At 49.8% G+C, this 27,501-nt stretch overlaps 1 protein-coding gene across 1 annotated transcript in view; it reads right to left on the bottom strand.

Moving 5' to 3' along the window:
* UBE3C (ubiquitin protein ligase E3C) overlaps positions 1-27,501 on the bottom strand; it is a 112,891-nt gene that overhangs the window by 8,826 nt on the left and 76,564 nt on the right. The window contains exons 18-22 of the mRNA XM_014535567.1: positions 26,072-26,204; positions 21,621-21,868; positions 7,055-7,267; positions 2,321-2,509; positions 2,161-2,227 (exon numbers count right to left, since the gene is read on the bottom strand). Coding sequence (XP_014391053.1) covers positions 2,161-2,227; positions 2,321-2,509; positions 7,055-7,267; positions 21,621-21,868; positions 26,072-26,204 — 850 coding nt within the window. The remainder of the gene's footprint in view (positions 1-2,160; positions 2,228-2,320; positions 2,510-7,054; positions 7,268-21,620; positions 21,869-26,071; positions 26,205-27,501) is intronic.

The raw sequence follows: 27,501 nt of genomic DNA, 5'->3' as shown, positions 1-27,501 counted from the left end.
CTAATAGTGATCTTTGTGGAGAAAAAATCCTCCTCACTCCACCATACTTCTCAGGACCACACAGGATATGCTTCTATGGCTTAAATATTATTCTTTTTTTAAAAAAAGTTTTTATTTATTTCAGAGAGAGGAAGGAAGAGGGAGAGATAGAAACATTAATGATGAGAGAGAATCATTGATCGACTGCCTCCTACATGCCCCCTACTGGGGACTGAGTCCACAACCCAGGCATGTGCCCTGACTGGGAATCGAACCATGACCTCCTGGTTCCTGGGTCAACACTCAACCACTGAGCCACACCAACTCAGTTGGTTAAAGCATCGTACCGATACACCAAGGTTGTCAGTTCAATCCCCGGTCAGGGCACATATAAGAAACAAACAATGAATACATAAATAAGTGGAAAAACAAATCAATGTCTCTCTTTTTCTCTAAAGTCAAGCAATCAATACAATTAAATAATAAAACAGAAAAAAAGTACAATGAAGAAAAATCACCTGTAATTTCATTACTTATAAATGACCACTACCATTTTATAAAACTAAAACGGATTAAAAGTTTTCTTGGTTTTAAAAAGTAAATTATGCAGTGTATAATCAGAGAATAGAGAAAGGGAAACAAAATTTTAAAGCAGCAAAAATGACTTATAATCTCAAGACCACTTACTATATTTACTTTTATCTTATTCAACTTTAATAAGTTGAATATAAGTGGTATTATGACATGTATTTTCTGATATATGAAATACTTTAAGTGTTCACGCACATGATAAAGGCAGTCCCAGTGGCTCACAACTGAAATCATTTAAAAAAATTTTTTTTATTGATTTCAGAGAGGAAGGGAGAGGGAGAGGGAGAGATAGAAACATCTAAATGAGAGACGCATTGATTGGTTGCCTCCAGCATGCACCTCTATAATGGATGGGGAACCTGCAACCAAGGTAAATACCCTTGACAGGGAATCGAACTCATGACCCTGTGGTTCTTGGGCTGATGCTCTAACCACTGAGTGAAAACTGGCCAGGTCCACGAGGTTACATTTTTGTTGTTATTGTTAATCTTCACCCAAGGATATTTTTTCCATTGATTTTTTAGAGAGTGGAAGTGAAAGGAAGAGACACACTGAGAGAAAACATTGATGTGAGAGAGACACATCGATTGGTTGTCTCCGTCACTGCCTCCTTCACTCCCTCCAACTGCGGACGGGGATTGAGTCTGCAACCGAGGTAGGTTCCCTTGACTGGAATGGAACCGCAACCCTTCAGTCTGTGAGCCAAACCGGCTAGGACCAGAAAACTAATTAAAAAAAAAAAAAGAAAGAAAGAAAGAAAAAAGTTTTTATTGATTTCAGAGAGAGGAAGGAAGAGGGAAAGAGAAACAGAAACACCAGAGAGAGAAACATCAATTGGTTGCCTCCTGCACACTCCTTACTGGAGATGGAGCTTGCCACCCGGGCATGTGACCCAACCAGGAATCAAACTGGAGAGCTCTCGGTGCACGGGATGATGCTCAACCGAGCCACACTGGCTGGACATCATGAGGTTAACTTTTAAAAAATTTGCTAATGCCCAAAGGCCACCAACTCCCACTCTGAACAACCTCCTTATGGTTTTAGTTTGATGACTAAGGTTGTTGAGCATCTTTCAATGTGCTTATTGGCCATCTGTGCATCTTCTTTTTGGTTTTTCATTTTCATGAAAAGCAGAAACATTTAAGTTTAATTTAATAAAAAAATAAAGATTCCAACAAGGCCCAATTTTTAGTTTTTCTTTTCTTGCTGGTGGGTTTTGGGCTAGCACTGCTCTTAAAAGGAAAAGACCAGAAGCACCCAACGCCCGTGAGTAGAGACTTAAGAAGAAGGTTCTGAGGAGGAAAGCCCCACACAATGCAGAACAGTGCGTGAGGATGAGGGAAATGGAATGGAATTTGCGTGTAAACACATAAAGGTACCAAGAAGACTCAGGACTCATGGTGGGCGGGGGACGGGAAGACAGGTCAAGAACAGGAGGACTGTTGCTGTGGGCCCCACTATACACTCTGGGTTTTAAACCCACATTGTTAAAAATGTGTTAGCTACAAAAAAGTGTACACTGACAACCACTGTGGGAACATGGTCGTCGGGGACATCTCCAGGAATAAACAGCGCGTGGCAGTAACGTACCTGAGTAGTTGGTAAAGGACTTCAGGTCCTCCAGACTTATGGGAACTTGTGCACCAGAAATCAGTACCTGAAACAAAAATGTAACTCATAAACCTGGAGGCCGGTCTGGGGAAAGCCGTGTTACGCCAGGCCCAGTGCCCAGGTGCCAGCTGGCACGGACCTGAATCTCCTGCTGGTCGAACATACGCAGCCACTCCAAGTTGACCACGTTGGCCAGGCCCTGCCGGAAGGCCAGGCAGTGCTGGCGGATCTGCCTGTTCAGCCTGTAGTCGGCCACCAGGTGGATGTATGCGATCCGGTTCGCGCTGGTGACAGGGATATCCTTTCCGCCACATTTCAGTTCTACTACCTGTGAACATTAAAACCAGGGGTCAAAATTCACACCCAGAGCCAGAGAGAACGGTCTCTGGAAATGGGCTGGTGCTGCCGGTAAGTGGGTCTAAGCAGCAGGCATGCACCTGGCACCGCCCCCCCCCCCGCCCCCCATGTGACTGTGGGCCCAGGCTCTGCGTCTCAGCCCGGCATCAAGGTCACTGACCACCCTGCTGTCTCCACAGCACCGAGGACTGAGGCAACAGCAACCACGGCCTGTTCATTTAGAAATGAGAAGTCACACAGGGCCAGGACACGAACCACATGGCCCAGAGAAGCCAGGGACTCATTTTGGGGAAACAGCTTCAGGAACTATGGCCACAATGAAGCGATGACTCGCACTGGCACCAGAGCGGCACCCGCTTCTCCATCTTTCCCAGGTTCCTCCTGCTGCCGCTGAACTGGGATGGAGAGGGGAACGTCCCTCTCTGTGTCTGCGAGCAGAACCAGGGAGAACCACTTCCTGTCGCTGCACAAGCACACCCGCAGGCCTGCAGCCCAGCGCTCGGTCAGGAGGCACCGTGAGAAGTGCTGGGCGGCGGAGCGCCGGTCCTGGCTCTGGCTCCTCACCCCAATATGTGGCTACACACGGCATCCCCCCAGCTTCTTGTCACTAATAAATGGTGACACTGCTTTGCCTATCTTGGACTTGTGATTACATAAGCTCATATAAAGGTGATTGACAACTATAAACACCTAAACCTAATTTCCAAGCATGTATGTATGTGTGTGTGTGTGTGTGTGTGTATATATTCTTTTATTGATTTCAGAGAGGAAGGGAGAGAGAGAAACATCAATGATGAGAGAGAATCATTGATTGGCTGCTTTCTGCATGCCCCCCACTGGGAATCCAGACCGGGCATGTGCCCTGACCGGGAATCAAAACATGACCTCCTGGTTCATAGGTCGATGCTCAACCACTGAGCCACGCTGGCCAGGCTCCAAGCATGTACTTTAAACTCCTTGCTTACTACCTACTTAAACAAAAGAAACACACTCCTGATGCAGCTGAATGCTGCATCTATGCCAAGGATGGAGAATGCAGTAAATCCAAACTCAGCGCGCAGTCACCAGAGTGACGCCACAGAGCAGGCTTCCCGCACCCACAGTGATGCTGAGACTGGAGGTGGAAAAGCCATTCACCAGAGCTGTCTTGGTAGCCATTCTCCCGAGAGGAACAAACACCACCTTCCCAGTCCCCACAGAAAGGCTGCTCTGAAGTCTGCTGGAGGGCTTCCCTTACCTAAGTCCCGAATCTCATGGCTACATCAGATTCCAAGCCTTAGCTCTCACTGTGCTCCTGGCTAAACCCCAAGCCGCTCCCAAGGGCTGCCCCTCCCTGCAGCCATCTGTGCCAGCTGCCCCTGCTCTCCTTCAGTCTAGGAAGCCCACCCTCCCCCAAGTGGATTAAGGGCAGGTGACAACTGCTGGGGCCCTGGTGACTGGGAAGACAAAGGACCCCTAAAGACCCGCCCTCCCCACCCCATCAGCCGGCACTGACGTTCCTCAGAGCTTTCATGTGGTCACACTCCGTCATGTAACTCTCAGGCTACACAACTAAGGAGGTTTAACATCGTCACACTTGTCCCAGGATGTCTGTGTGTGGGGCGTGCCGCCTGAATGTGCGGCCAGCCCAGCTCCACAGACACATTTCGCAGTGGCTCAGAGGCTCTCAACCCCCCCCCCTCCGCCCCACCCCAGCAGCTCCGCCCCTTGAGCTGGAGGACAGCCTCTGACTGGCCCAAGGTCACTGCCACCAAGGTCTCCTGACTTAAGTCCATGTTTTTCTACACAACATGGGCCCCTTGTAAAGCCTGAGCACTTCCTCAGGGAGGTGTGTGTAAGTAAGAGTCTGAAATGCCACCTCTTTTAGGCAGGTCAACCAACAGCCATACTGATTACACGGAAGGAAACAAATGTGAGTGCAGACCCACTGTCCTACAGGGAAGACAGGACAGCCCACAGCTGAGCCTGCCGAGGCTCCGGGCTCTCCCCCAGGCAGGGGTTTTACCAGCGACTTCCTTAAACTTCCCAGTTAGACGCTTCAGTGTAATTATTCTTATGCACTATCATCTATAATCTTACTCGGGGAATTTCCGTGAGTAACTGGAACATCTGACCGCCACCCTTGGCTGTGAACACACCCAGCGCTCCTGGCACTTTAATGGAATGCCCCCCCCCCCCCCCCCCCCCCCCATTTCAGAAGGAGAAGGAGCTGCTCCCATTAGCAGGCCTCCCACTGCCCTAAGGTTTTGGTGCCCTGTTGAGTCACCCCCAGGGGGAGCAGTAGCCCTGTGTCCAAATGTCCTTAGGACTTGACAAATCTCACCTTTAAAACACACCTGGATGCTGCATTGTTGGGAATTCAGCTCTATGGCATGGAAGAAAATGAAACAAAAGCAACAAAGTTGCAACCAAATAAAAACCGGTTCTGTCTTCATCCTTCATCTTACAGTGTTGGGGTCTGCTCCCCAAACTGCCTCGAGATGACTGCGTGGCGGGAAGGGGAGGCCATGGCAGCACTGTTTCCCTTATTCCTACTTGGGTTAACCCATACCCACTTCTGCAATACTAGTAGGCTAAGAGACAGACTGAACACTCAGGGACCACAAAGATGATCGTTTAAACCGCCCCGGAAAGCTCAGACACTGGGATGTGGAAATCTCCACGTGCCTTTTAGTTCAGTGTGGAAGGCATCACTCTGGCGTGCACAAACCCGAGTAGGGTTCTGCTGAGGGAGGAAGCCAGTACAAAGACAGGAGCCGCTCATTTCTGAGGGAGCGTGAGGCTCCACCCCTCAGCACGGCTGTCATTTGAGAGAGAAGAAAACAAGGTGCTGACCAGGATGTGGCTCGCACAGGGCCCTTGAGCACTGCCACCTGCCCAACGTTCCCCATCTAGGCGGCTAGCCAGGACCTGCAAGCATTTACGCAGCCATGTTCCTGGTGGCGCATCCCTGACTCCTGAGATAACTGATGCCCACCGGCAGCTGAGTCAACCTGGCACAGGCAGGCACGGAGTACCGCTCAGCCTCAGTGGAATACATTCTGGTACCTTCTGCTTCATGGCAAACCTAGAGGATATTGTGCTCAGTGAGAACCTGTCACAAAAGGACAAATGTGATTCCAGCTGGACGAGGGGCTCCAAGAGTCGGGTTCAGAGACAGGCAGTGGGTGGCAGGGCCAGGGACTGTGCAGTTAGTTCCACGGTCCTGCCTGCCCACCCCTCTGACACTTAGTTCAAGACCCTGAGCTACAGAACGTGACGTAAAATAAAGATCATCGTGGAAGTCACGGGCCTCTGACTCCGGGAACCACGGGACCCAGAGGACAGCCAGGCTGCTTCCAGATCCCGCCCTGACCTCGCCGGAGCTGTGTCCCTGTGCTCACTGCCTGCCAAGTCTGAAATGCATCTGGGGCTGCATGCTTGTTTGTTGTTGTTAACCCTCACCTGGGAGGGAGGAGGGGAGGAGAGAGAGAGGGAGAGAGATTGATTTAAGTGAGAGAGAGACACATTGGTTGATTGCCTCTCAGGCTCTGACTGGGGCCAGGGATTGAAACTGCAACTGAGGTGCATGCCCTCGACTGGGAATCGAACCCGTGACCCTTCAGTCTGCAGGCCACGCGGGCCTTTTTGAGTCTCACGCAGGCCCAGGCACGCCGCAGCAGCTGTGGAAGGGACACTGGCTTTCTGAGCCCACGGCCTTCAATGCTTCTCCATGAACCACAGGCTAAAGCCCAGACGTCTTGGCACCCACCTACCCACCTGCTACACACCCTCTAGGTCTGCTCACCCACCCGGGACGCCTCACGCGGAGTGTGCTCCCGGCCTCCGCGGGAGCTCACCTGAACTCTGTCTTGCCCCAGACACCTGCCCTTGTTGGCGCCGGCGCTCCCACAGGCCCACCTCCTGCAGCACAGTGGCTGGCACAGAGCGCCGTGCATGTCCCATGAGTGAATGAGGACATGAAGCCGAGGCCCAGTGCATGTAGGTAACAGGATATGAAGAGAACGGAAATGGCATGACCCAAACGTGTGCGAGGTGTCCAGCACAGTGCGACGCGTGTGCCTCGCCCGGGAGCAGGGCTGAAGGAGGACCTGTGCGGGTCATGCCTTTGCAATGCTGAGTCCACCCAACACCAAACCTATTTACTACGCAGCTGCTTTAACACTGGCCAAGCCGATGACCTCTGAAGCCTGGATCGGAGGCCAAGTCACAACAAAGATTCAGAGAAAAACGTTCAAGACAACCATCTTTTTGTTGTTAAAACACAATGGCTAGATTCAGAAGACTATGGGTTGACATAAGAAGAGCCAAATACCTCTTCCCTGGAGACACATTTGTCTGAACACCAAACGAAAGTTAGAGAAGCCCAGAGGCGACCTGAAATCTAACAGAAGGAGGTTCAGTAACACATGTGACCTGGACAGTCCTCCGGCCATGGGACCTGCCTGCGTGTGAACCCTGGGCACGCTGGCGTGTACCCCAACAGCGCAGAAGCCTCGGCCCAGCCCGCCCGCACCTGGGCCTCCCCGAGGTCATTGTTCACCACGGTGAAGTTCAGCCCCAGCTCCTCCACGTCGCCCTCATAGCTCTTGAGGAACAGCAGGTTCCGGTAAACCTCCGGGTCCAGGGAGGCCAGGTGGTGGATGTCCACGTCGGCGCTGGTGCCCAGCAGCTTGGACAGGAAGAAGCCCGCGAAGGGCAGTTCCACCAGCATGTTTTCGTAGAGAGCCTGCAACGGGACAAGGGCCAGCGGTCAGCCTCATGGTTCTTTCACGCGCCCTAAAAACAAACACCACGTCCAAACTGCTATGTGACAGGCTCCTAGGATGCGCTACTTGGCGAGCGGTTAATTTCCAGGGGCCAGGCCAGTCTATGCATTCAATGCTTGCATTCAGTACATCAAAAATCCTAGAACAGACTATCAAAGAATTTAGGGCTGAAATCATAGAATGTTAATACCAATGGGGAGTTTTACATTTTTAATCCTCACCCAAGGATATGTTTATTGATTTTAGAAAGAGAGGAAGGGAGAGAGAAACATCAATCAGTTGCCTCCTGTACGTGCCATGACGGGATGGAACCTGAAACCTAGGTATGTGTCCTGACAAGATGGAACCTGCAATGTTTTAGTGTACGGGACAATGCTCCCACCGAGCCACCCACGGGGCACCAGTCGGGATTTTTAAGAGCCAAACCTGCCCTGGCTGGTGTGGCTCAGTTGGTTGGGTAGCATCCCTGCCCAAGCCCATTGGTGCTTTGCTCTCACATCATGTTCCTCTCTCGCTAAAAAGAAAGAAGAGCCGAACCCTCCTGCCGCCAGAGGCTGGCGAGCGTTTTCGGGAAAGGGCTCTGCAGGTGTATTGGTCTCCTAAGGCTGCCGTAACAAAGCACCACAAACAACAGAAGCAGCCTGTCCACCCTTCTGGAGGCCAGATGCCCAAAGCCAAGGGTCTCAGGGCCACGCCGGGCCCTGAAGGCTCAGGAGGACCTCTCCTGCCTCTTCCAGCTTCTGGGGTTGCTGGCGTCCTCAGTGAAGCCTGGCTAGTAGCTGCACCTCTCCATCCCCATCTCTCCCCAGGGCTGTCTTCCCTGCGTGTCTGCCATGTTTGAAACTCCCGTCCTCCTCTTATAAAGACGCCAGGCCCCTCATCTGAGCTTGACTACACAGTGAGGTCACGTTCACAGGTACAGGGTGTTAGGGCTTGAGCTTATCTTTCTGGGGGGGTCACAATTCAACCGTCTCGGCCCCCCACCCCCGAGCCTTTGGAGCACAGTGTGAGGACAAGTGAGGGCACCTGGGCACCAAAGTTCATGTAACTTCCAATTGAAGAAATACTATTCTTCTTTAGATGTGTTTTCAACCACCGAATGGAAAAGCATTCTCAGCACACTGGCCATAGGAGCAGGGGCAGGCTGAGAGCACAGGCTGTCCTTGCCTGCCCCGTCTCAGGTGAAGGAGCCCTAGGACCCGGGAACTGTCCAGATAGTATGAGTTAGTAGGTGGCAAAACTGGTACCAAAACTCACCTCTCCTGATGCCAGGCCTATGGGGTTTCACTCTTAAGTTATTGTCTACCTTTATGTCTAAGGATTGCAAGGCGAAATTATTTTTGCATCTATTTATAGTCAAGTATATTACATATAGTAAAAAAGTACAACTGACAACAGCTGTGTAACGACCTCTCCGATCGAGATATAGAACACCCCCATGCCTCCCACACACGAGTCCTTCACCCTCCAGGCAACACCCCAGGTCCGGCCCATCCTGTCCTCGCCACAGGCGAGTTTTGCCGGCTGCAGAGCTTCATAAATGGGACTGCCCAACACTCGTTCTTATGCGTCTCCTCAGGTGCAGTCTTCACCTGCCCCGGCCTGCGGCTGCTCTGCGGTGGCCGGGTGAGCAAAGCTGTGAGCAGCCAATGCGCCCACCGAGAGCCTCTGCTCTCATTCACGCCTCATTAGTCTGCACCTAAGAAAAGGTCTGTGGACGGGGAAGCACTAGGTCACGAGGCTATTTTGGAAAATGCAAGGAGTTTGTCCCCACGACGGCAACGTGGGAAGGTTGCACCTGGTCCCTCCTCCCAGTGGCCAGCACAGTGCTTGCTGGCTTTCGCCTGGCCTGGCGGCGCAGTGGGTCTCACCGTGGCGTGGTTTGAGTCTCCCTGATGGCCTGTGGTTCTGGGCGACATGGCATGTGGTCCTCTAGCACAGCAGGTGGGAAGGAGAGTCTGCAAGTTCCCTGCGCAGCGCTAGGTCCCCTGAGGCCCACGGCTGCAGAGTGCGAGGAACCAGCCACATCACAATTTCCAGACCATTCTGATTATTTCCCTCGGACAGAGGACTGCCTGGGGAGCCACAACACATCTCTCTTGTAAAAAATGTGCTAACGGAACAGCTTCTCCTCCTGAGTGCCTGCGGGTGCCAGGCTGCCACCCGCCAACCGCAGGCTCCCAGGGTTCCTCCACGATCCTCAAACACTCCACCTGCCAGCTGAGAGGAGGTGCAGGGGTCCTACCTCACCTGGTCAGCGGGGCTCTGCACTCATATGATCATGAACTCTGTCTGGGGCAGCTGTGACCCTTGCCTGAGACGGAGTGACACCAGGATAGACAGAGGGGGTGAGGGGTGCCCGAGCGCTGCCTTAGAAAGGATGGCGTGAGGTCTGCTGAGTGGGGTTGTGGCGAACTTGCAGACTCCTTCCCACGTGCTGTGCTAGATGTACGCACACGCACACGTCAGGCCGCTGCTTTAAGATCAATGCTACTGCACTGCACACAGCATCCAACATTAAAATCAGCACTTGCCCTGAGGTAACCCTTCGCCATGAAAACGTGACTAATTCAGAAGTCACTCTTCCTTCCACACACACAAAATGAAACACGCTCAGCGAGTCAGACGTGTGTGAACTCACTAACGCTGCTGCAGCTCAGCTCCTCCAACCCCCAGCTCAGCCGACACAGTGTCCATCTGGGTCCGAGTGAGCCGTGTCCTCAGCCAGCTCCCACACAGGCACAGTAGGCAGCTGTTTCACAGTCGATATTTACCCACTTCCCCTGACCCCGGAGCTGCTCACATGCACCGGGACCTGCCTGTCCGCCTCCCCACTAGCAGGACCGTGGGACCCTGCACTGGCGGGTGAATGACACCGCTTCTGGTTCCAGACAGGCTGTGGCCAAGGAACTCCAACGCACCTGTCAACTCCAGACTCCACATGGTCCCCTCAGCTTCGTGGAGACTGAGTGACAGCATGGCCACCGAGGCTGCAGAGTGGCCCAGTCTGCTCAGGCGCGTGGCTCAGACAAACCAGCAGCACTCCCAGGCCCTACACTCCAGGACACGGCTGCAGAGCCACGGAGCCCACTCTGCAGGGATGAGCTTGTCCCTGGGCTGAGGAAAGCCTCATCTGTACCAGGGACTGGAAGTAGCTGCAGGTGTAAATCACCAGATGGTCAATACATAAGGTCATTGTTTGCCATTTCTGCATTAGTAACAATAAGCCAGTGAAATTCATTAAACACATTCGAGCTACCTGAATTTTAAACAGAATCCCACTGTGACTCATAAAATGTAAATGCTTAGGTATAATTTTTTACAGAAGGCAGCTTTAAACCTTCAGAGCATTTAATATACAAGCACTAATAAATGATAGTACTAAAAACTATGATTGCATCAGCTAAATGGATTATAAATTAAATTTCCATAATGTATGCAACCAATACAAATGTAAGCATAAATCAAGGTATTTTCTAAACACAGGTTAATTATACAACTTCAAAAACTGTCTATTTTTTATGCAAAGAATCCACTTAGCATTTTTCATCTTGGCCTTCATGGCAGCCAGCTGACCATGCTGGCTCCCGCGGCCATCAATAACCACCTGCCACGGGAAGTAGCGGTAGGTATATGGAAAAAGCCTGGAACGGATTTTTCAACTGTCTGTCTTTTATGAGTGTTTATAGCTAGAAATTGTGCCAAAATGATCTGAAATAAAAAGGATTAATTATCATAGAAGCCTTTTAATATAAGTGAGTGCAGTCGAGTACAATTAATGCAAACTGTGGCACCATCAGGAGAGCAGAAGCGAACCTCACCATGGGCGTTTCTGTTTGCTGCCAAACGACGCCGGTAATTTACTACATTAAGAATCAATAAAAAAATAATGCTTTTCAAATGCATCTTTATCAATCTTCAGGTGGTTCTAAAGTGAACATTTATAACTTAATCTAAAAACTATATCAGAGATGTCTTTTTTAAAGGCCCCTTAATTGAGCATGAAGAAAACTGTATTTCAGACCATGCAGCCCTTGGAATGTGAAAGATAAAGAAATGTAAAGTGAGGAGGCATGCGGGCAGTGTGCTCGCGAGAGCGCCCGACTGGACCGCAGCTCCTGGAGGCAGCAGCTCGCCCCCTCGAAGGATGAGTCTGCGGACAGCACCTGGCGCCCATCCATTTAACAAGCACTGACTAAGGCCAACTGGGGGACCACTTCACACCCTGGAATGCTGCATCCATGGATCTGTTTGCAGAAGAACATTAATTCTCTTTGGGGACCTTTCAGGTTATGAAAATGACCTGTCTGGATTCACTGCAAATCTGTGGCCTCCAAAATCCACCTCCAGAGACACCCCCAGGGTTCACCCTTGAACCCCGTCTGCACAGCCCGCATTATGGTACTCCGTGTAAAGACCTGTATGATGGCAGCGTTGTTTCCACGGTCCACGTGTGCAAGCACCCAGGACCACGAGGGGCCCGGGCCATGCCCTCCGCCCTCTCCGCCCTGACAAACCAGGCCCCGGCACACTCGGGCACTCCAGTGTTTCTTTAAACATTGACAGAGTTTCTACTGGTGTGACGGCAGGGTCCAGGGTCCTGGTGTTTACTTGTGGGACAGGCACCACCGGAGGCCCCGAGGCACCCAGGAAGCTGGCGCTGCCTCCCAGGAGGCTTCCTCCTCCTGAGAGGCAACAAGCGCTCTCCTCTGCGACTAGGAGCACGGGTGGGTGGAGGGGCTGCATGGCACCACCTACTCCCCCTGCAGGGAGGCTCCAGAATGAGGGCTGTCCCTGGTTCACTGCAACTGACAATCCGCACCTTTGGTCTGACAGCGCTGTTTCTAAAAACAGCTCTTTCACTTCAGAAATCTCTGCGGGATGCTGATGGGAGAAGGCAGTTCACTTGTCAAGCCCATTTTCCTGGTGGGATGTCCAGAACTCAACACACAGGATGGAAACACTGTCCACCAGCCAGAGCTGCCCCTCACAGAGGACAACCTGGCCTCCTGCTCCGCCTACCTACCCACCAAATCTTCCTACAGGGTTTGCCAGTGCGGCGTGTCCACACGCAGGGACTGTGGGGATTTTAGAACAGCTGGTACGTCCCTGCTCTGGAAGGTGCTAGAGTATAAACTCACGAGGTCCAGTTAGGTATCCCACAGCCAAGAACTACTTCAATAATTAAAAAGGAACACTTTTCAGGCCTGGCTGGTATGGCTCAGTTGGTTGGATCATCATCTTGTGCACTGAAGGGTTGTGGGTTCAATCCCTGGTGATAGCACATGCAAGAGTCAACTGATTAATGTTTCGCTCTCTCTCTCAAATCGATGAAAAAAAAAAACCAAACCAAAACATATCTTCGGGTGAGGATTATAAAAAAAAATTTTTTTTAAAGAAAACTATGCCCTTGAATAACAAGAAAAATAACCTCCTGATCTGATTGTTTTTAATGGAAAAGGACATAAATCGTTATTATTAGGATGCTATAAACACAGGCACAATTCTCAGAAGGTGTAAGGCTCAAATAAAGTAGTCATCCTATATAACAAAAGCCTAATATGCTAAGTGTCCAGTCGTCCGTTTAACCAGTCAAAGCATAATATGCTAATGATATGCTAAGGCCGCTCAACCACTCGCTATGATGTGCACTGACCACCAGGGGGCAGACGCTTTAACTGGTAGGTTAGCTTGCCGCTGGTTCCTGCCGATCAGGACTGAGCCAGTCAGGCTAGACATGCCCTGGAGCCCTCCCGTGGTCCCTCCCCGGCTGGCCAACCTCCTGCATCTCTCCCTGGCCCCGATCGTGCACCGGTGGGGTCCCTCGGCCTGGCCTGTGCCCTCTCACAATCCAGGACCCCTCAGGGGATTTCGGAGAGCCGGTTTCAGCCCAATCCTGCAGGCCAGGCCAAGGGACCCCACTGGTGCATGAATTTGTACACTGGGCCTCTAGTTTGTAAGTATTGATCTTTGATTTTTCTGCTTCCAAAAAAAGTTGAAGGTCAATAAGAACAAGCTGCTAAGGGTTCACCCACAGCCAGAGGCACAGCGTGGGCATGCTTGTGAGGTCTGCGACAGCTAAGTGACACATCTTAACGCTGGTGGAAAGGCTTGTGCTAAGCACAGAGCCATCAGCTATTTGCTGGGTGTCATGTTTAAAAACCCGGAGGGAAAAGATACGTTAACTTTAGAGATCCCAGCATTGAGTCTGATGACAATCAGGTGAAGCGGCTCAACTTTGCCGACCCATCATGAGTCTGAGAGTCAGAACGGAATGAGAGAGAAGCTTTGCCACTTGAGGACCAAGGCACTTAAATTACTAACACCCACCTCCATCCACAGCTCTAAAGCCTCAGTGAATTCAGTGAGCTTTTATAATAGGACACTGGTGATACTGAAGAATACATCTTCCCAACCCTCAAAACTCTCAGGATAAACTGCTCACTACTCTGTATGAAACATAAGGGCACACCGGTTCTAACACACAAAATTATAAACTACACTGACGGTTCACAACCTGCTAATTCGAAACCTGAGATATATAACCAAGATTTTATCAAAAAAATCTGATTTATAGGCATGCTGTTCCAATTAAATCAATATTCTAAAGCAAGGAAAAAAGAGAGCCATTTTCAAGTAGAATTCAAATATGATAAAAGATTTCCTTCAATAAATATTCTGAACTTAATTGGCTTAAATGGACCTAGGTGCTTCTGTCTGTAAAAAAAAGTTTGCGATGACATTACCACATCCTTGAGCTGTTTATTTATCCCCTGCCAGGGCTGATTTACGGGCGATGAATGCAGGCCCGACGCGCACCAGGCCCAGGAATCATCTGCTAATGGAACTCCTAATTGAGGAGTGACCGCGCCATGAGGCAACTCTTCCCGCGCAGGACTGCTCCTGAGGACCTTGCTGCACTCCATCACAGCAAACAATCACTAACATATGCATTAGGGAAATTTAAATACATTATGACCCAATAAATACCATAATCCATCAGTACACAATTTCTCCTCTTAGAGATTTAGAGTTCAGGCATACCACTATGAGTGCCGGCCATTCACTCACTCAGGCCGACAGTCTGACACGTGGGGACACGTCTACCCATTTGTGATCAGATGATCATCAGAGACGGGTTAGAAGCCAGCACTCCGAGGAGTACCCATGCAGAAAATTATGTCAGTCTCAAACATGTGGGACCACAAGTGAACCATCCTCCTCAAAGGACTACAGTTTTGTTACTGGTTTTGTCTACATATCATTATTTTAAATAGCTTCACTGAGATAGAATTTACATAAACTTCATTGTTGGAAGCAAGGCTGAGACCCCAAATTCTCCTGCCTGGAACCTGGTGTAAAGGGAGAAGTGAGAAGCATCCACCGTCCCCCGAGTCCAAGGCCCCCCGAGATGCCGCCTTCAGCGCCACTGCAGCCTGAGCCACCAGCAGTCAACAGTGGGCATCACTCCGCATCACGGCACAGGACGAGCAGCCACCTGAGGCTCCAGTGAGCAGGGCCATCTAGCTATCTTGTCTCTATAGTAATCAAGATTGGAGAGCAGACACATTCAGGAAGGAAGGTAATACATCACTTCCATCAGATTGAATTCAGGAAGTACAATGACCTACCTGCTGTCTGTCACTGCAGTGTGAGAACCACCGCATTGGGGAGTGTTTCCGGGGACTCTAGCAGAGTCAAAGCTCCCCTTACTTTAAATGTATTTTATTACTATTAACTTAGCAGGTTCTGGGGCTTGCCTTAACAGAAAGAACTATGGCGCATGAAATTGCAGAGGTTCTCACGCAGTGAGTTATGAAGCGTGCTTCCTTGGGGCAGATGAGGCGAGTGTGAGAGACTGGCAGGGAGCGACGATCTGCTAGGCACAGACCCCACAACCAGCACACGGCTCCATGCATGAGAGAAAGGGACCTGCTGGGAATTCATGCTGAATAGTCCAATGCTGGGCCCACGTCCGAAGTTCGCCATGGAAACCTAAAGTGGTAGGAGGTGAGCCCGGAGGAAGACGCGTGGCAGGTCCAGGTCTGGCTGGAGTCCATCACGGCGTCGAAGAACAATAAACCCCAGCAAAGCAGCAACGTGTGGAATCTGAGTGGGTGCACAGGACCTGGGCCCATGACGATGCATCTCACAGACACACGCATCAAGGGGCAGTGCTCGTCCCCAGGACGTGCTGGTTCCCCCACTCCCCTCTGCTTTGGGAGGCTGGGCTTCAGGACCACCTGCCATTGACAATCTGCACCCAGCACACTCCCACAGAGCAAGGATGGCAGAGAACTCTAAGCAATGTTGTAAGCATTTTAAAATTTTTGATACAATAGCCTAAGCCCGTGGTCGGCAAACTGCGGCTTGAGAGCCACATGCAGCTTTTTGGCCCCTTGAGTGTGGCTCTTCCTAAGCCTTAGGAGTACCCTAATTAAGTTAATAACAATGTACCTACCTATATAGTTTAAGTTTAAAAAATTTGGCTCTCAAAAGAAATTTCAATCGTTGTACTGTTGATATTTGCCTCTGTTGACTAATGAGTTTGCCGACCACTGGCCTAAGCAATGAAAGAACAAAAAAACCCTAACCATCTACAGGAGAAATGCAGAGCTATGTGAAAAGTATAATCTATAGGAATATATAATCTATAGGAATATAAAATAATATTTTTAATGAATAGCATAAAATACGCCCCCCCCCAAACTAATTCCATTTACTTTTTTTTTTTTTGGTTCATCCTTACCCGAGGATATTTTTCCATTGATTTTTAGGGAGAGTGGAAGAGAAAGGGGAAGACTGAAACACATTGATTGGTTGCCTCCTGCATGAGCCCCTTGGGTAAGGTATGTGCCCTTGGCCAGAATCGAACCCAGGACCCTTTGGTCCTCAGGCCAATGCTCTAGCCACTAAGCCAAACCAGCCAGGGCGGAGCACACATTTTTACTTTTCATGAATTCTATAAAATATAAATCTTTGTTTTACTATGGTTGCAAATATCAAAAAATTTCTATCTGTGACACGGCACCAGAGTTAAGTTAGGGTTTTTCAAAATGCTGACACGCCGAGCTCAAAAGGTTCGCCATCACTGGCCTAATCCAAGGCCACGAAGATTTGCACCCGTGGGAAAAACCCTCCCCTGTATGATGAACTCATTCTCCACGAGGGGCCAGGGCAGGCTTCACAGTAAATGGTGCTGGGACGAGGGGGACCCATGCAGGAGGAACCTCCCACCATCCTGGGACTTGCTCTTTCTAGAGGTGCTCTCTGCTTCCCTTCACAGCACGCCTTCTCCCAGGGCCCCTCCGGGCCTGACACTTTCCACTCTAACCCTAACCCTCCAGGCCTCTTCCTCCACCCAGGGTGCTGCAGTGATAGAAACTCCAAGGACAACCCCACAAACCCACCGCTGGGTAAGTGAGGCTGCCTGACAGGGAGCCTGGCAATGAAAGGGTTGAAGCAGTAACACCTTACAACTCGGAGGGTCCTTGGAACAGGCGTGCTGAACAAGCCAGCCACCGGAGGCCACAGCTGGCTGACACGGTTTATGTGAACTGTGCAGAGTGGGTGCTTCATGCAGACAGAAGGCAGGTAAGTACTGGTCAGGGCTTGGGGAGTCAGGGGATCCGGGCGGTGAAAATGTGCTGGGGTCCATGTGGCTGTCTGTGAATGTACTGAAACCACCTGGACCAGGTGAACTGCATGGTGTGTGAACCATGTCTCAATAAAGCTGTTGTAGCCCTCACTGGCCTGCACCACAACACCGCCGAAATCCAGGCCGCCACCAGGTGGGACCAAGAATCCCTCTGCTCCCCTCGGGACCACAGCCTTCTGAAAACGTAGAAAGTCCATTATCTCAGCCATGACCCATGGGATGATGACCTTACTGTCCACCGTGGAACACAGGGCCCCAGCAGCACACGTGAGGTGCTGCTGAACTCTGCCAGGGGGGAGGTGGGGTGGAAGCGGGCGGGCGGAAGCAGCCTCAGATCATTTGTTGATCAGGCACGGCTGCACTTTAGTAAAACATTTTTATAAAAAAACAGGTGGGTGGATTTGGCCAGCGGCTAATAGTTGCTGCCCTCCATTCCCGAGTGTCTGTCACCTTTGGTCACACCTTGACTTGCAGAAGCCATACTGATTACAATCCTTGTTACAATCTAGCCGTCTCTCAAAAGGTATGGATAATAAATACACTGAAACTTCTTTTCTCAAACGCCTCCCATTCAAACAGTTCACGCCTCAACCTGACAACCCTTCCATGCTGATCCCTGTGTGATCAGTCACGCGTCTCTCAGGTGACAAACCAAGGAGAGAATGTGAGAATATGAGTCAGTTTACCACTGTTAACATTTCAGGATATGCTGTGATTATTTTTGTGTGTTTGTGCTTATAATTACTGTGAAATTTTTATTTTTTACTGTACATTTCCTTTCCTTTTTGTTAGATTTTCATTTACATTTCATGTCCTTTTTTTTTTTGGATCTTCACCTGAGGATATTTTTCCATTGATTTTTAGAGAGAGTAGAAGAGAGTGGGAAAGAGAGAAATATCGATGTGAGAGAAGCACATTAATTGGTTGCCTCCTGCACAAGCCCCAACCAGGGCCTGGGCTGGGGTGGAAACAGCAACTGAGATACATGCCCTTGACCGGAATCAAACTCAGGACCCTTAGTCCACAGGCCAACACTCTATCCACTGAGCCAAATGGGTAGGGCCCTTTTTGTTTTTAAAGTGTTTATTTATAGATTAAACAATACAATAGACATATAAGAAAGGTTAAAACAGGAAATCATTTGGGGGTCTGGAACAGATGAATTCAATTTACATGATTTCTAATGGGAAAAATGAATTAAATATTCCCATTCTACTATTCTGTAAATATATTTTTATTTTTAAATTGATTTCAGAGAGAAAGGGAGAGGGAGAGAGAGAAACATCAATGATGAGAATCCTTGATCGGCTGCCTTTTGCACGCCCCCTACTGGGGATTGAGCCCACAACCCGGGCATGTGCCCTTGACCAGAATAAAATTTGGGAACCTTCAGTCCACAGGCCAACGCTCTATCCACTAAGCCAAACCAGCTAGGGCTTAATCCACTATTTTCAACAGGGGAAATAGCCTGGCCGGTGTGGTTAAGTGGTTAGCGTTGACCTGTAAACCAGAAGGTCATGATTTGACCAGTCAGAGCACATGCCCAGGTTTCAGGCTCCATCCCTATTTGGGGGCATGCAGGAGGCTGCCAATCAATGATTCTCTCTCATCACTGATGTTTCTCTCTCTCCTCTCCCTTCCTCTCTGAGATCAATAACAATATATTTAAACTAGAGGCTCCTCAACCTAGCCTGCAGGATCGGGCCAAAACCAGCTCTCTGACATCCCCCGAAGGGTCCTGGATTGCGAGAGGGCACAGGCCAGGCTGATGGACCCCACCGGTGCATGATCGGGCCAGGAGAGAGGCGGGAGGTTGGCCAGCCGGGGAGAGACCATGGGAGGGCTCCAGGACATGTCTGGCCTGTCTGGCTCAGTCCCGATCGGACGGACCCCAGCAGCAAGCTAACCTATCGGTTGGAGCATCTGCCCCCGGTGGTCAGTGCATGTCATAGCGAGCAGTTGAGCGGCCTTAGCATATCACGCGCTGATTGGCTGAACGGCTGACCAGTCAACCGGACACTTAGCATATTAGGCTTTTATTATAAAGGATAGGAGAAATAAAAATATATTCCCAGACCATCCAAAAACCCTAACGAATTTCCCCACAACACCATGAAAAATGTGTTTTACTTATCTATAAAACACAGCAAGGATTCTTGGGTAGCAGAGAAGCTGAGCTTTATTGATAACAGTCTCATGGGTGGATGTGCTGTGTGTACTGAGCAATGCTACTGTGGGGCCTATACACAGGTTACTCCTTCCTCTACACGGCAGGAAGCCTCCCCAATGAACACAAAGGAGGCAGACGTCTCCAAACTGGAGCTCACGTGTTAACCTGGCCCTGGGAAACTCAAACTGGTACCTGCTGGTGCGCTCTCCTCGCCCCATGAGGGAGGGTCTTGCCCAAGGCTTGCTCCTACAGTCACTAGAACGGCTAAGATTGGTATTCTTCCTGACTTGCTTCTGTTGGGGCCTACCTGACACTTGTCTTAGTCTCCTTAGTGCAGTGCAAGACGGGCTGATGAGTGGCTCTGCAGCCCAGGGTTGCAGACTGTGGGCTGCGTTCAGATGCCCCTGCTACTGCTGGGCTGCCTTGGAAGACAGAGCCACTCACCTGACAGAATGGAGCCACCTGCACCTGTGGAATGGCATGCTCTGCCTCTGGGAAAACAGGACATCTGCAGGGTGGGTGCATTCCCTTTCCTCGGGGGAACCTCTGGGTCTGCAGGACCTGTGGTGGCCGTATCTCCCCCGTTAGGGTTGTGGGTCTCTTCCTCTTGCTATTACTCTGTGCTTGTAGCCAATACTGCATCCGGGGCTTGAATGCACTGTGCTAATGCCCTAACCACGCAGGTCTGCTACTGGAAGACTGGCGCATAGACTGTGAGGTGGAATGGGTGATAGCGGGGTGGAGTGTAGGGTCAAGCGAGGATATGGCCCACTTCTCCCTCCTAGTCAGTGGAATGGTGTCCGTCTGCCAGCGGCCACAGGAGCAGAGCAGTTCACACCTGAGTGTTTCCCACATCTTTGACGACTAACAAGCCTCACCAGACTCCCTGTTTGGTCTTGGTCTGCACACAGGCCTCCCTAGCACGGCTCCCTCCCTCTCCCCTCTGCTAGATAAGCCCCTAGCCCACCCTGGCCAAGTGCGCAAATCCCCCCTCTATCAGCCGCCATTGGGGACCCCATTGTGTCAGTAATAAAGGCTATGACTTTTCCCTGTGGTCCCCGGAAGAACAGTGTGGCTTCCCTGGGTTGGAGCTCCTACAGTACAACATCATGCCAGGATTAGCAATTACCAACATTAAATTTAGTTAAAGTGCAAAAAGCAAACAAAATAACCTTGCATGTTTCCCATTACTAAAATGTCAGTAATCAATGAGAAAGAAAAGAAAAACCCCGCCCAGCCAGTGTGACTGAGTGGTTGAGCGTCAACCTATGAACCAGGAGGTCACGGTTCGATTCCCAGTCAGGGCACATGCCTGGGTTGTGGGCTTGATGCCCAGGGAGGGGCGTGCAGGAGGCAGTTGATCGGTAATTCTCTCTCATCACTGATGTTTCTATCTCTCTCTCCCTCTCTGTAATCAGTAAAAAAGTTAAAAAAAAAAAAAAAAGAGAGAGAGAAAGAAAAAAAAAAACAACGAACTGCTTTTCCTGGCATGGACTTGACCTGGGGGAAGCAGTGAGACACTGATGGAAATGACCTCCCTCCTCCTGCTTCCCACATGGCACACCCACAGGCTGCACTGTGGTCCGAGTGACTGCCCCCCAAGCTCATACACTGAATCCTAACCCCCAGGGTGATGGTCTTAGGAGGTGAGGCCTTTGGAGGTGATGAGGTCATGAGGGTGGAGCCTAGGAACAGGGTCAGCGTCCTCATGAAAGAGGCCCTCTCCCCACCGCATGCGCACACAACGAGAGGGTAATGGTTATGAACCAGGAAGTGGGCCCACACAGACGACACCACGTGGCACCCTCATCCAGGCTTTCAGCCTCTGGAACTTCGAGAAGTGAATTTCGGTTGTTTCTAAGCCAGCCAGCCTGCAGCATTTCAATCCAGCAGCCTGGACCGGCCCACAGTGGTCAGTGAGGAGGAGGCCGGCATCGGGAAAGACCCTGACTTGTTCTGACTTTAATGAGAGGGAGTTTCCGCTGGGCTATTTAACCTTTTCCTTCCTGTTACAATCCAGCTGCCTTTTAGAATGGTCGGCAGGTGTAGCCCTGGGGCTCCTCAGGGGCCAGTGTTCATAGAACTGCATACAGCACATGCAGCACGAACCACACTGCACGACGGTCTCCCGTCCCACACACTGTGAAATTATTAGAACCTGACAAGGATCATGTTCACACTATTATCAACCAGACCCCAGGAGAAGATGCCATGTGTGGCACACACCACTGCGGGTCTTCTACAAACACAATCATATGGTATGTTTCCCATGTTTTCGGCACCATCCCAATAATTCCCCTTAAGTAACTACTGTGCATGTCAAGTATAAAGATGAGCTCTAGTTATTAGTGGAAAGTGCTCTTCAGGGCTCATCAAAATCACGTAAGAATTCTGAATGAAGGCCTCCACAGAAACCATCGGCCACCATGCAGACACATGGAATGTCACCCTCCTGGTCAGAGACCGTCCCCGCGAACCGTGTTACCTTTCCAAGCATTCTGCCCAGGAAGTAGTAATGTCTGGCGAAGGAGTCCCCCACGAGCATTTGCGCAGCAGGGTTGGGGTACAGGAGGCCCTCGTTCGTCGTCTTGAAGAAGCCCTGGTTAGGGTTGAAGCCCGACTTCAGCAGCTCGTTCAGGAACTCCCTGAAGATGCCGCCACCGTCGATGCCGGCTTCATCCAGGCCGTGTGCATTGAGCAGGTGGACGCGGATGCGCTTCTTCAGGTCGGGCTCTGGGGGGTGGGAGCAGCAAGAACAGTAGAGACACTTTAATGCAGGTTCTACACACAGGGTCCCCAGAGCCCTCAACAAAGGGGGAAGTCCCTCTGCATCCATAGCAGAGTGAGGGCTGCGGTGGGGAGATGAGGAACAGTCACCAGCTTATTCCCAGGGGCAATGCAAACAAAGATGCCCAGAGAGGAGGGAGTGGAATTAGGGCATGAGGATAACACTGGAACAGAGATTATTACCAAGAAGGCAACAAAGGTAAGTGAATAAAGATACCTGTGAAATGAACGACCCTGTGACTGAGGCCAATGCCACAGGAGGGCAGAACACCAGAATCTACACCACCACTGAAAACTGATACTTGGCCGAAAAGGAGGACTTTTTTGGGACAGAATGAGAGGAATCCCCACACAGGTCTCCTAAGGACAGCGCCACCTGGGGAGGACTAATGTGTCCCGACAGGCCGCCATGAGCACAGCAGGTTTCCATCCAGTGCCAGATCCCGGTACCCACCACAAGCCCTTCCCTCTTCCCTCCTGTGTTCTCCAGGTGCTGTGCAGAGGAGGGAGTGCAACACATGAACGAGAGCCTCCAACCCCATGATACACAGGTGTTGGTACTTCTGAAGTCCAAGAACCTGGTGTGAATGTTCCATAGTGTTTTGAACATAACTTCCAGTGTGGCCTACAGTCTGGGCCCTCACACACAGCAGTTCCCACTGTCTCACCGAACGGTCACCTAACCCACCAGCAGGGACCACAGCTGCACCAGGTAAGCCCGGCGAGCTCTTCCTTAAAGTCCACACGCTATTGGGGAAGGCGAACCCAAACCACCCTCCTACGCTCCGCAAAGGAGCCCACATTGAACGCCCACCCTGAGCTAGATACCGTCCCTTCAGCTCCTCTAACCACCTTCTGGGGTCAGACCCCTATTCTGCGGTGAGAAGACCACAGGCCAGCGGTCCACCTGACGACACCGAGTGAGCACAAGGGCCGTGCTGCACCTTGGAGCTGCGCCTGCCCCTGCAAGCAGAGGCTCTTCTCTACTCAAACACATTCTTTCACTTTTAAAATTTCACTCCACTTACAGAAGAACATGCTTTCCACTGACGATCAAGTTCCACAAATAGTTATTTGTTTCTAGTATTTTGATTGATATGATTACAAAATATGTCCAATCTCAAGTTCTAGTGAAATGCCGAAAGCACCCAAGCAGACAACCACGGCTGCCGCACAAAGCTGCAGCTGGCCTTCTCACCTTACACATCCTCATAACGCCCAGGCCAAGGGTGGCCAGCCCCGCAAGTGTGCTCAGTGGCTGAGCGTCAACCAATGTTCCAGGAGGTCACAGTTCGATTCCCAGTCAGGGCATGTGCCAAGGTTGCAGGCTCGATCCCCAGGAGGGAGCGTGCAGGAGGCAGCAGATCAGTGATTCAGTGATGTTTCTCTCTCTCTCTCTCCCCCCCTACCTCCTTCCCTCCCTCTCCCTTCCTCTCTGAAATCAATACAAATGTATTTAAAAAACAAAAATATACTTTAAACAGGGATGAACTATTGCATCCTTTACCTGGGTATTATGAGGATGTGTCATAGATAATATTTCTCAAGATCATTATCATTGTCAGCAGTTAGCAGATTTTTTGTAAAAATTCTAAGCATAAAAATTTTGTAGGTGGGAAATGTTCAACCACTGTCCACCTTACGCTGCGGGACTAAGATTCACGCTACAGGACGCTGTTCTAAGGAGGTCGCTGTCTCTGAGACGCAGCACCATCCACACACGTTGCCCTCACAGGCTGAGCTGTCTGCGGCTCCCGTCAGCCACCCCTGTAAACAGCAAGACCACAGCCCAGCATGTGCTCAGAAGGCAGCGTCTTCTAGGGACCGTGCCACTACGTGTTCCTAAGGACAGATTTAGAATATCTACGCACACAGGAAGGCTTTAGTGAGGAAAGCCTCAGTGAGCGGTTACTTTGATTTTAGCTTAGTATCCTTTCTTCTTCAGGAAAACAATGTAATAAATCCTGCCCAGTAAAGAAGTAACACTGGAAAGCAGGGGTGAGCGAGGCTCTCGGGAGAAGACATGGCACAGGTCAGCCTGCCCCAGCCACCGTCACCATGACAATGAGGACGTCAGGAGCCACTGTGTTGCCATCCCGACCCTCCGAACAGTCCCCACATTCTCCCATGGGCAAGGCCCAGCCCACACTGTCACCGTGGGAAGTGCTGCGATGAGGTCCCCGTGCCAAGGCCTGTGTCACTATTTGCGGAGGGAAGCCACTCCACTTCTCCGAGCTCCACCCGGCCAACCTGCAGGTGACGGGGGCTGGTACCCACACTGCAGAAAACTGTCCTGAGATGGAATGAGATAACCGCTTTCCATAAAGGATGGATCTGCTTTAATGACTAGATGATATATGGTGTAATCATATTAACTAATTATATGTAAATGATCAGTCAACAGAGCACTTCAAACTGATTCACTAAGTAAATTAAACATTCTAAGATAATATTTAATTTTACTAATTTGCCTAGTAAAATACTAAATAATTTTAACACATGGTTTAAAATTTCGTACTAATAAGAATTAGAGAACATCTGTAAAGATTTAAAGCATTATAATGCGTATTACACATATTATGAGAAGATTTTTCCCAATCCATTAAACTGAATGCAATTATCAGCTTGCACTTATGAGGTGGAGTATCATCAACTTTGAATAATTTCTAAGTTTAAGGACACAGTAGGCAACTGGGGTTTGCTATAATTGGGAAATATTAATGTCTTAAAAAAATCACCTACATGAAGTAGTTTTAAAGCCAAACTCATGGTAAGCACACACACTGACTTGGAGTGAAGCGCACACACGGGCTGCACCTGCAGAAAGCCCAAGTCTACCATGTGCAGGCGTGGTGGCCTGGCTGTCCGAGCCCCTCACCTATAGACCTGTCTCCTGTCCCTGAGTCCTAGGTCAAGTCCCGCCTCTTCATAAAGCTCGCCAGCATCCTCCACACTCAGCTCTGCTGTGCGCTCTAGGACAACATAGCTGACTTATCATTTCCTGTGTCTTCTCCCCAGGCTCAATCACAAATCCAACCACATCCACTGCCGCCAGCTGTGCACCGAACCAAGGGTAGGGTTCCTCCCCAGAACTCCACGGCTTCGACTGCGAATACAATGCGACAACCACAACGGATTCACGACAGCCTGTGGGTCCCAAAGGAGGAAGAACTTTCCCCCCCAAAGTATGTGAGACAAGGAGTCAAAATACCTGAATCCCCCTCATTCATACATAACACAGAACATAATAGCCCAGGCAAGAGTGACCCATCTCAGCTCATGGCGTCCAGCCCGAGGTCTGTGGCGCAGACTAAATGAGAAAGGGAACGACACCCAGTGCCCCTGCACGCAGCGCCTGGGCCAGAGCTCGTGGCCTGCGATGTGACCCTCCTCACTGTTCCCACAGGACAGCCCCAGCTAGCTCTTTACGGAAAAGCAAAAACAAAAAACAAGCAAACAGAAAACCACCCAAATGAGAGGTTTTGCTTTCCTGGCAGAAAATTAAATTGCTCCTCTTAAGAAAAGGTGCTGTCATTTCCCACAGGACCTGTGACCGGGTCCTACCAGCGCTTCTTTTCAATCTCCTGCATTGATTTAACACAATATCATGGACTCCACATTCTGAAGCTAAAATGATTCATATATAAATTAATATCAAAAGTTTTAACACTGGGTGTCAATCACTAAACCAAGACAAAATGTGTCACTGACCTCTACATGCTGCCCAAATCATTGGTGCACGTAACCCTCTTAGTACTGCCCTCAAAGCACACTGCTTCTTTAGAAGTCTGGATTGCAATGGCTTTTATTCTAGTGCATTTAATTGGGCTGACAATTGATAGCATTTACATAAACAGGTAATTGTATACAAAATACAGGTAATTGTATACAAAATACTGCCCATCCCACTGGGGGGAGCGGGGGCCAACTCAATATCTGAAAGGCTTGTGTGGCAATCATTATTTGTCTATCCTAGCAATCTTATTTGATAATATGCACCTCCCAAATTTGAACCCCTACATTTCAGTTTTAAAAGGTCATTGCAGGACAAGATGATGGACACTCACTTTTAAATGATTATCTTTTTCTAAAATGATCCCCCGGCCCCCCTACCACATGCATACATGACACAAAGAGAAGCATGCATACCATTTTCTGGGGAAAGTTTGTCATAAGCATCCTCATAAATATAATTCCTTCTTATTGTGACATTAATTCCATCCAGAAATGGGCCATCTCCTTGAACTTCTTGCTTGTCTGCATAAATCAACCTTTGAAAGATCTAACACACAGGGGAAATTATAAGGTTATTTGACAAAACAGAATTTTTGTTATAAACATAAGCAAACAAAACTGCTAAATAAATCTTAACTTTTGTATTCCCATAAATCTAAAACCAATTTTAAAGTATCAAATATTGATTTTATGCCTTATCTACAAATGGTAATATTTGTTCATGTGTAACATTGCTCTTTTCCCCCACTTTTAAAAAAATATATATTTTACTGATTTTTTACAGAGAGGAAGGGAGAGGGATAGAGAGTTAGAAACATCGATGAGAGAGAAACATCGACCAGCTGCCTCCTGCACACCTCCCACTGGGGATGTGCCCGCAACCAAGGCACATGCCCCTGACCGGAATCGAACCCGGGACCCTTCAGTCCGCAGGCTGACGCTCTATCCACTGAGCCAAACCGGTTTGGCTCCTTTCCCCCATTTTACAACAAATTTTAAAAATCCAACCCTATAATATATATTCAGTATTTTCTTTTGTAAACCCTTCATAAAAATCCAGGTGGTGGAGGAAAGAAGGAAGACCAGCTTCGTACAGCTGTATATGAACATTAGTAAGATCTCCATAATGATAAGATGTAAGCAGTTCTTTAGGCAAAGCTCCAGCAGAGGGAGCTCAGGAGCCATGCACGAGCGGCAGGCGTGCATGTCTCCGAGAAGAAGCTCTAGCTGCAGAAGGAGCACATTCTGTTCACCTCAGAGAACCGCCAGCAAAGCCTCCAAAAGCAGGTCAGTGTGAACAAGTTCTGTGCATTAGCCAACAGTCAACAGATATAAAGTGCACATCTCTATAACACCATGTGCAGAGGTGTAGCTTTTAAAAAAATTAGTGTTTTAAAAAATAATGCAACATTTACTAGACAAAGAGTACTGTACGGCTCCCTTTATTAAGAAAATAGAGGTTTGGCGTACAGATTCGTGCCCTGGTGGGGTCCCTCAGCCTGGCCTGCGGGGATCAGGCCAAAACTGGCTCTCCAACATCCCCCGCGGGGTCCAGATTGCGAGAGGGCGGTTCTCAGGTGATGCACCCTGGAATCGGGCTCCCTCCTCTCTGGTTCCGGGTCCGTCACCTGAGAACCGCAGCTGCCAAGTCACCCCAGCTTGGCAGCCCCTGCATTGAGCATCTGCCCCCTGGTGGTCATTGTGTATCATAGCTACTGGTCAGATAGTTGGACGGTCGCTTAGGCTTTCATATATATACTAGAGGCCCGGTGCACAAAAATTTGTGCACTCGGGGGGAAGGGGGGGGTCCCTCAGCCCGGCCTGTGCCCTCTCGCAGTCTGGGA

The sequence above is a fragment of the Myotis brandtii genome, unplaced genomic scaffold (genome assembly GCF_000412655.1).
Source record: "Myotis brandtii unplaced genomic scaffold, ASM41265v1 scaffold145, whole genome shotgun sequence".
Taxonomy (NCBI): Eukaryota; Metazoa; Chordata; class Mammalia; order Chiroptera; family Vespertilionidae; genus Myotis; species Myotis brandtii.
This window is presented reverse-complemented; position numbering and strand designations above follow the sequence as displayed.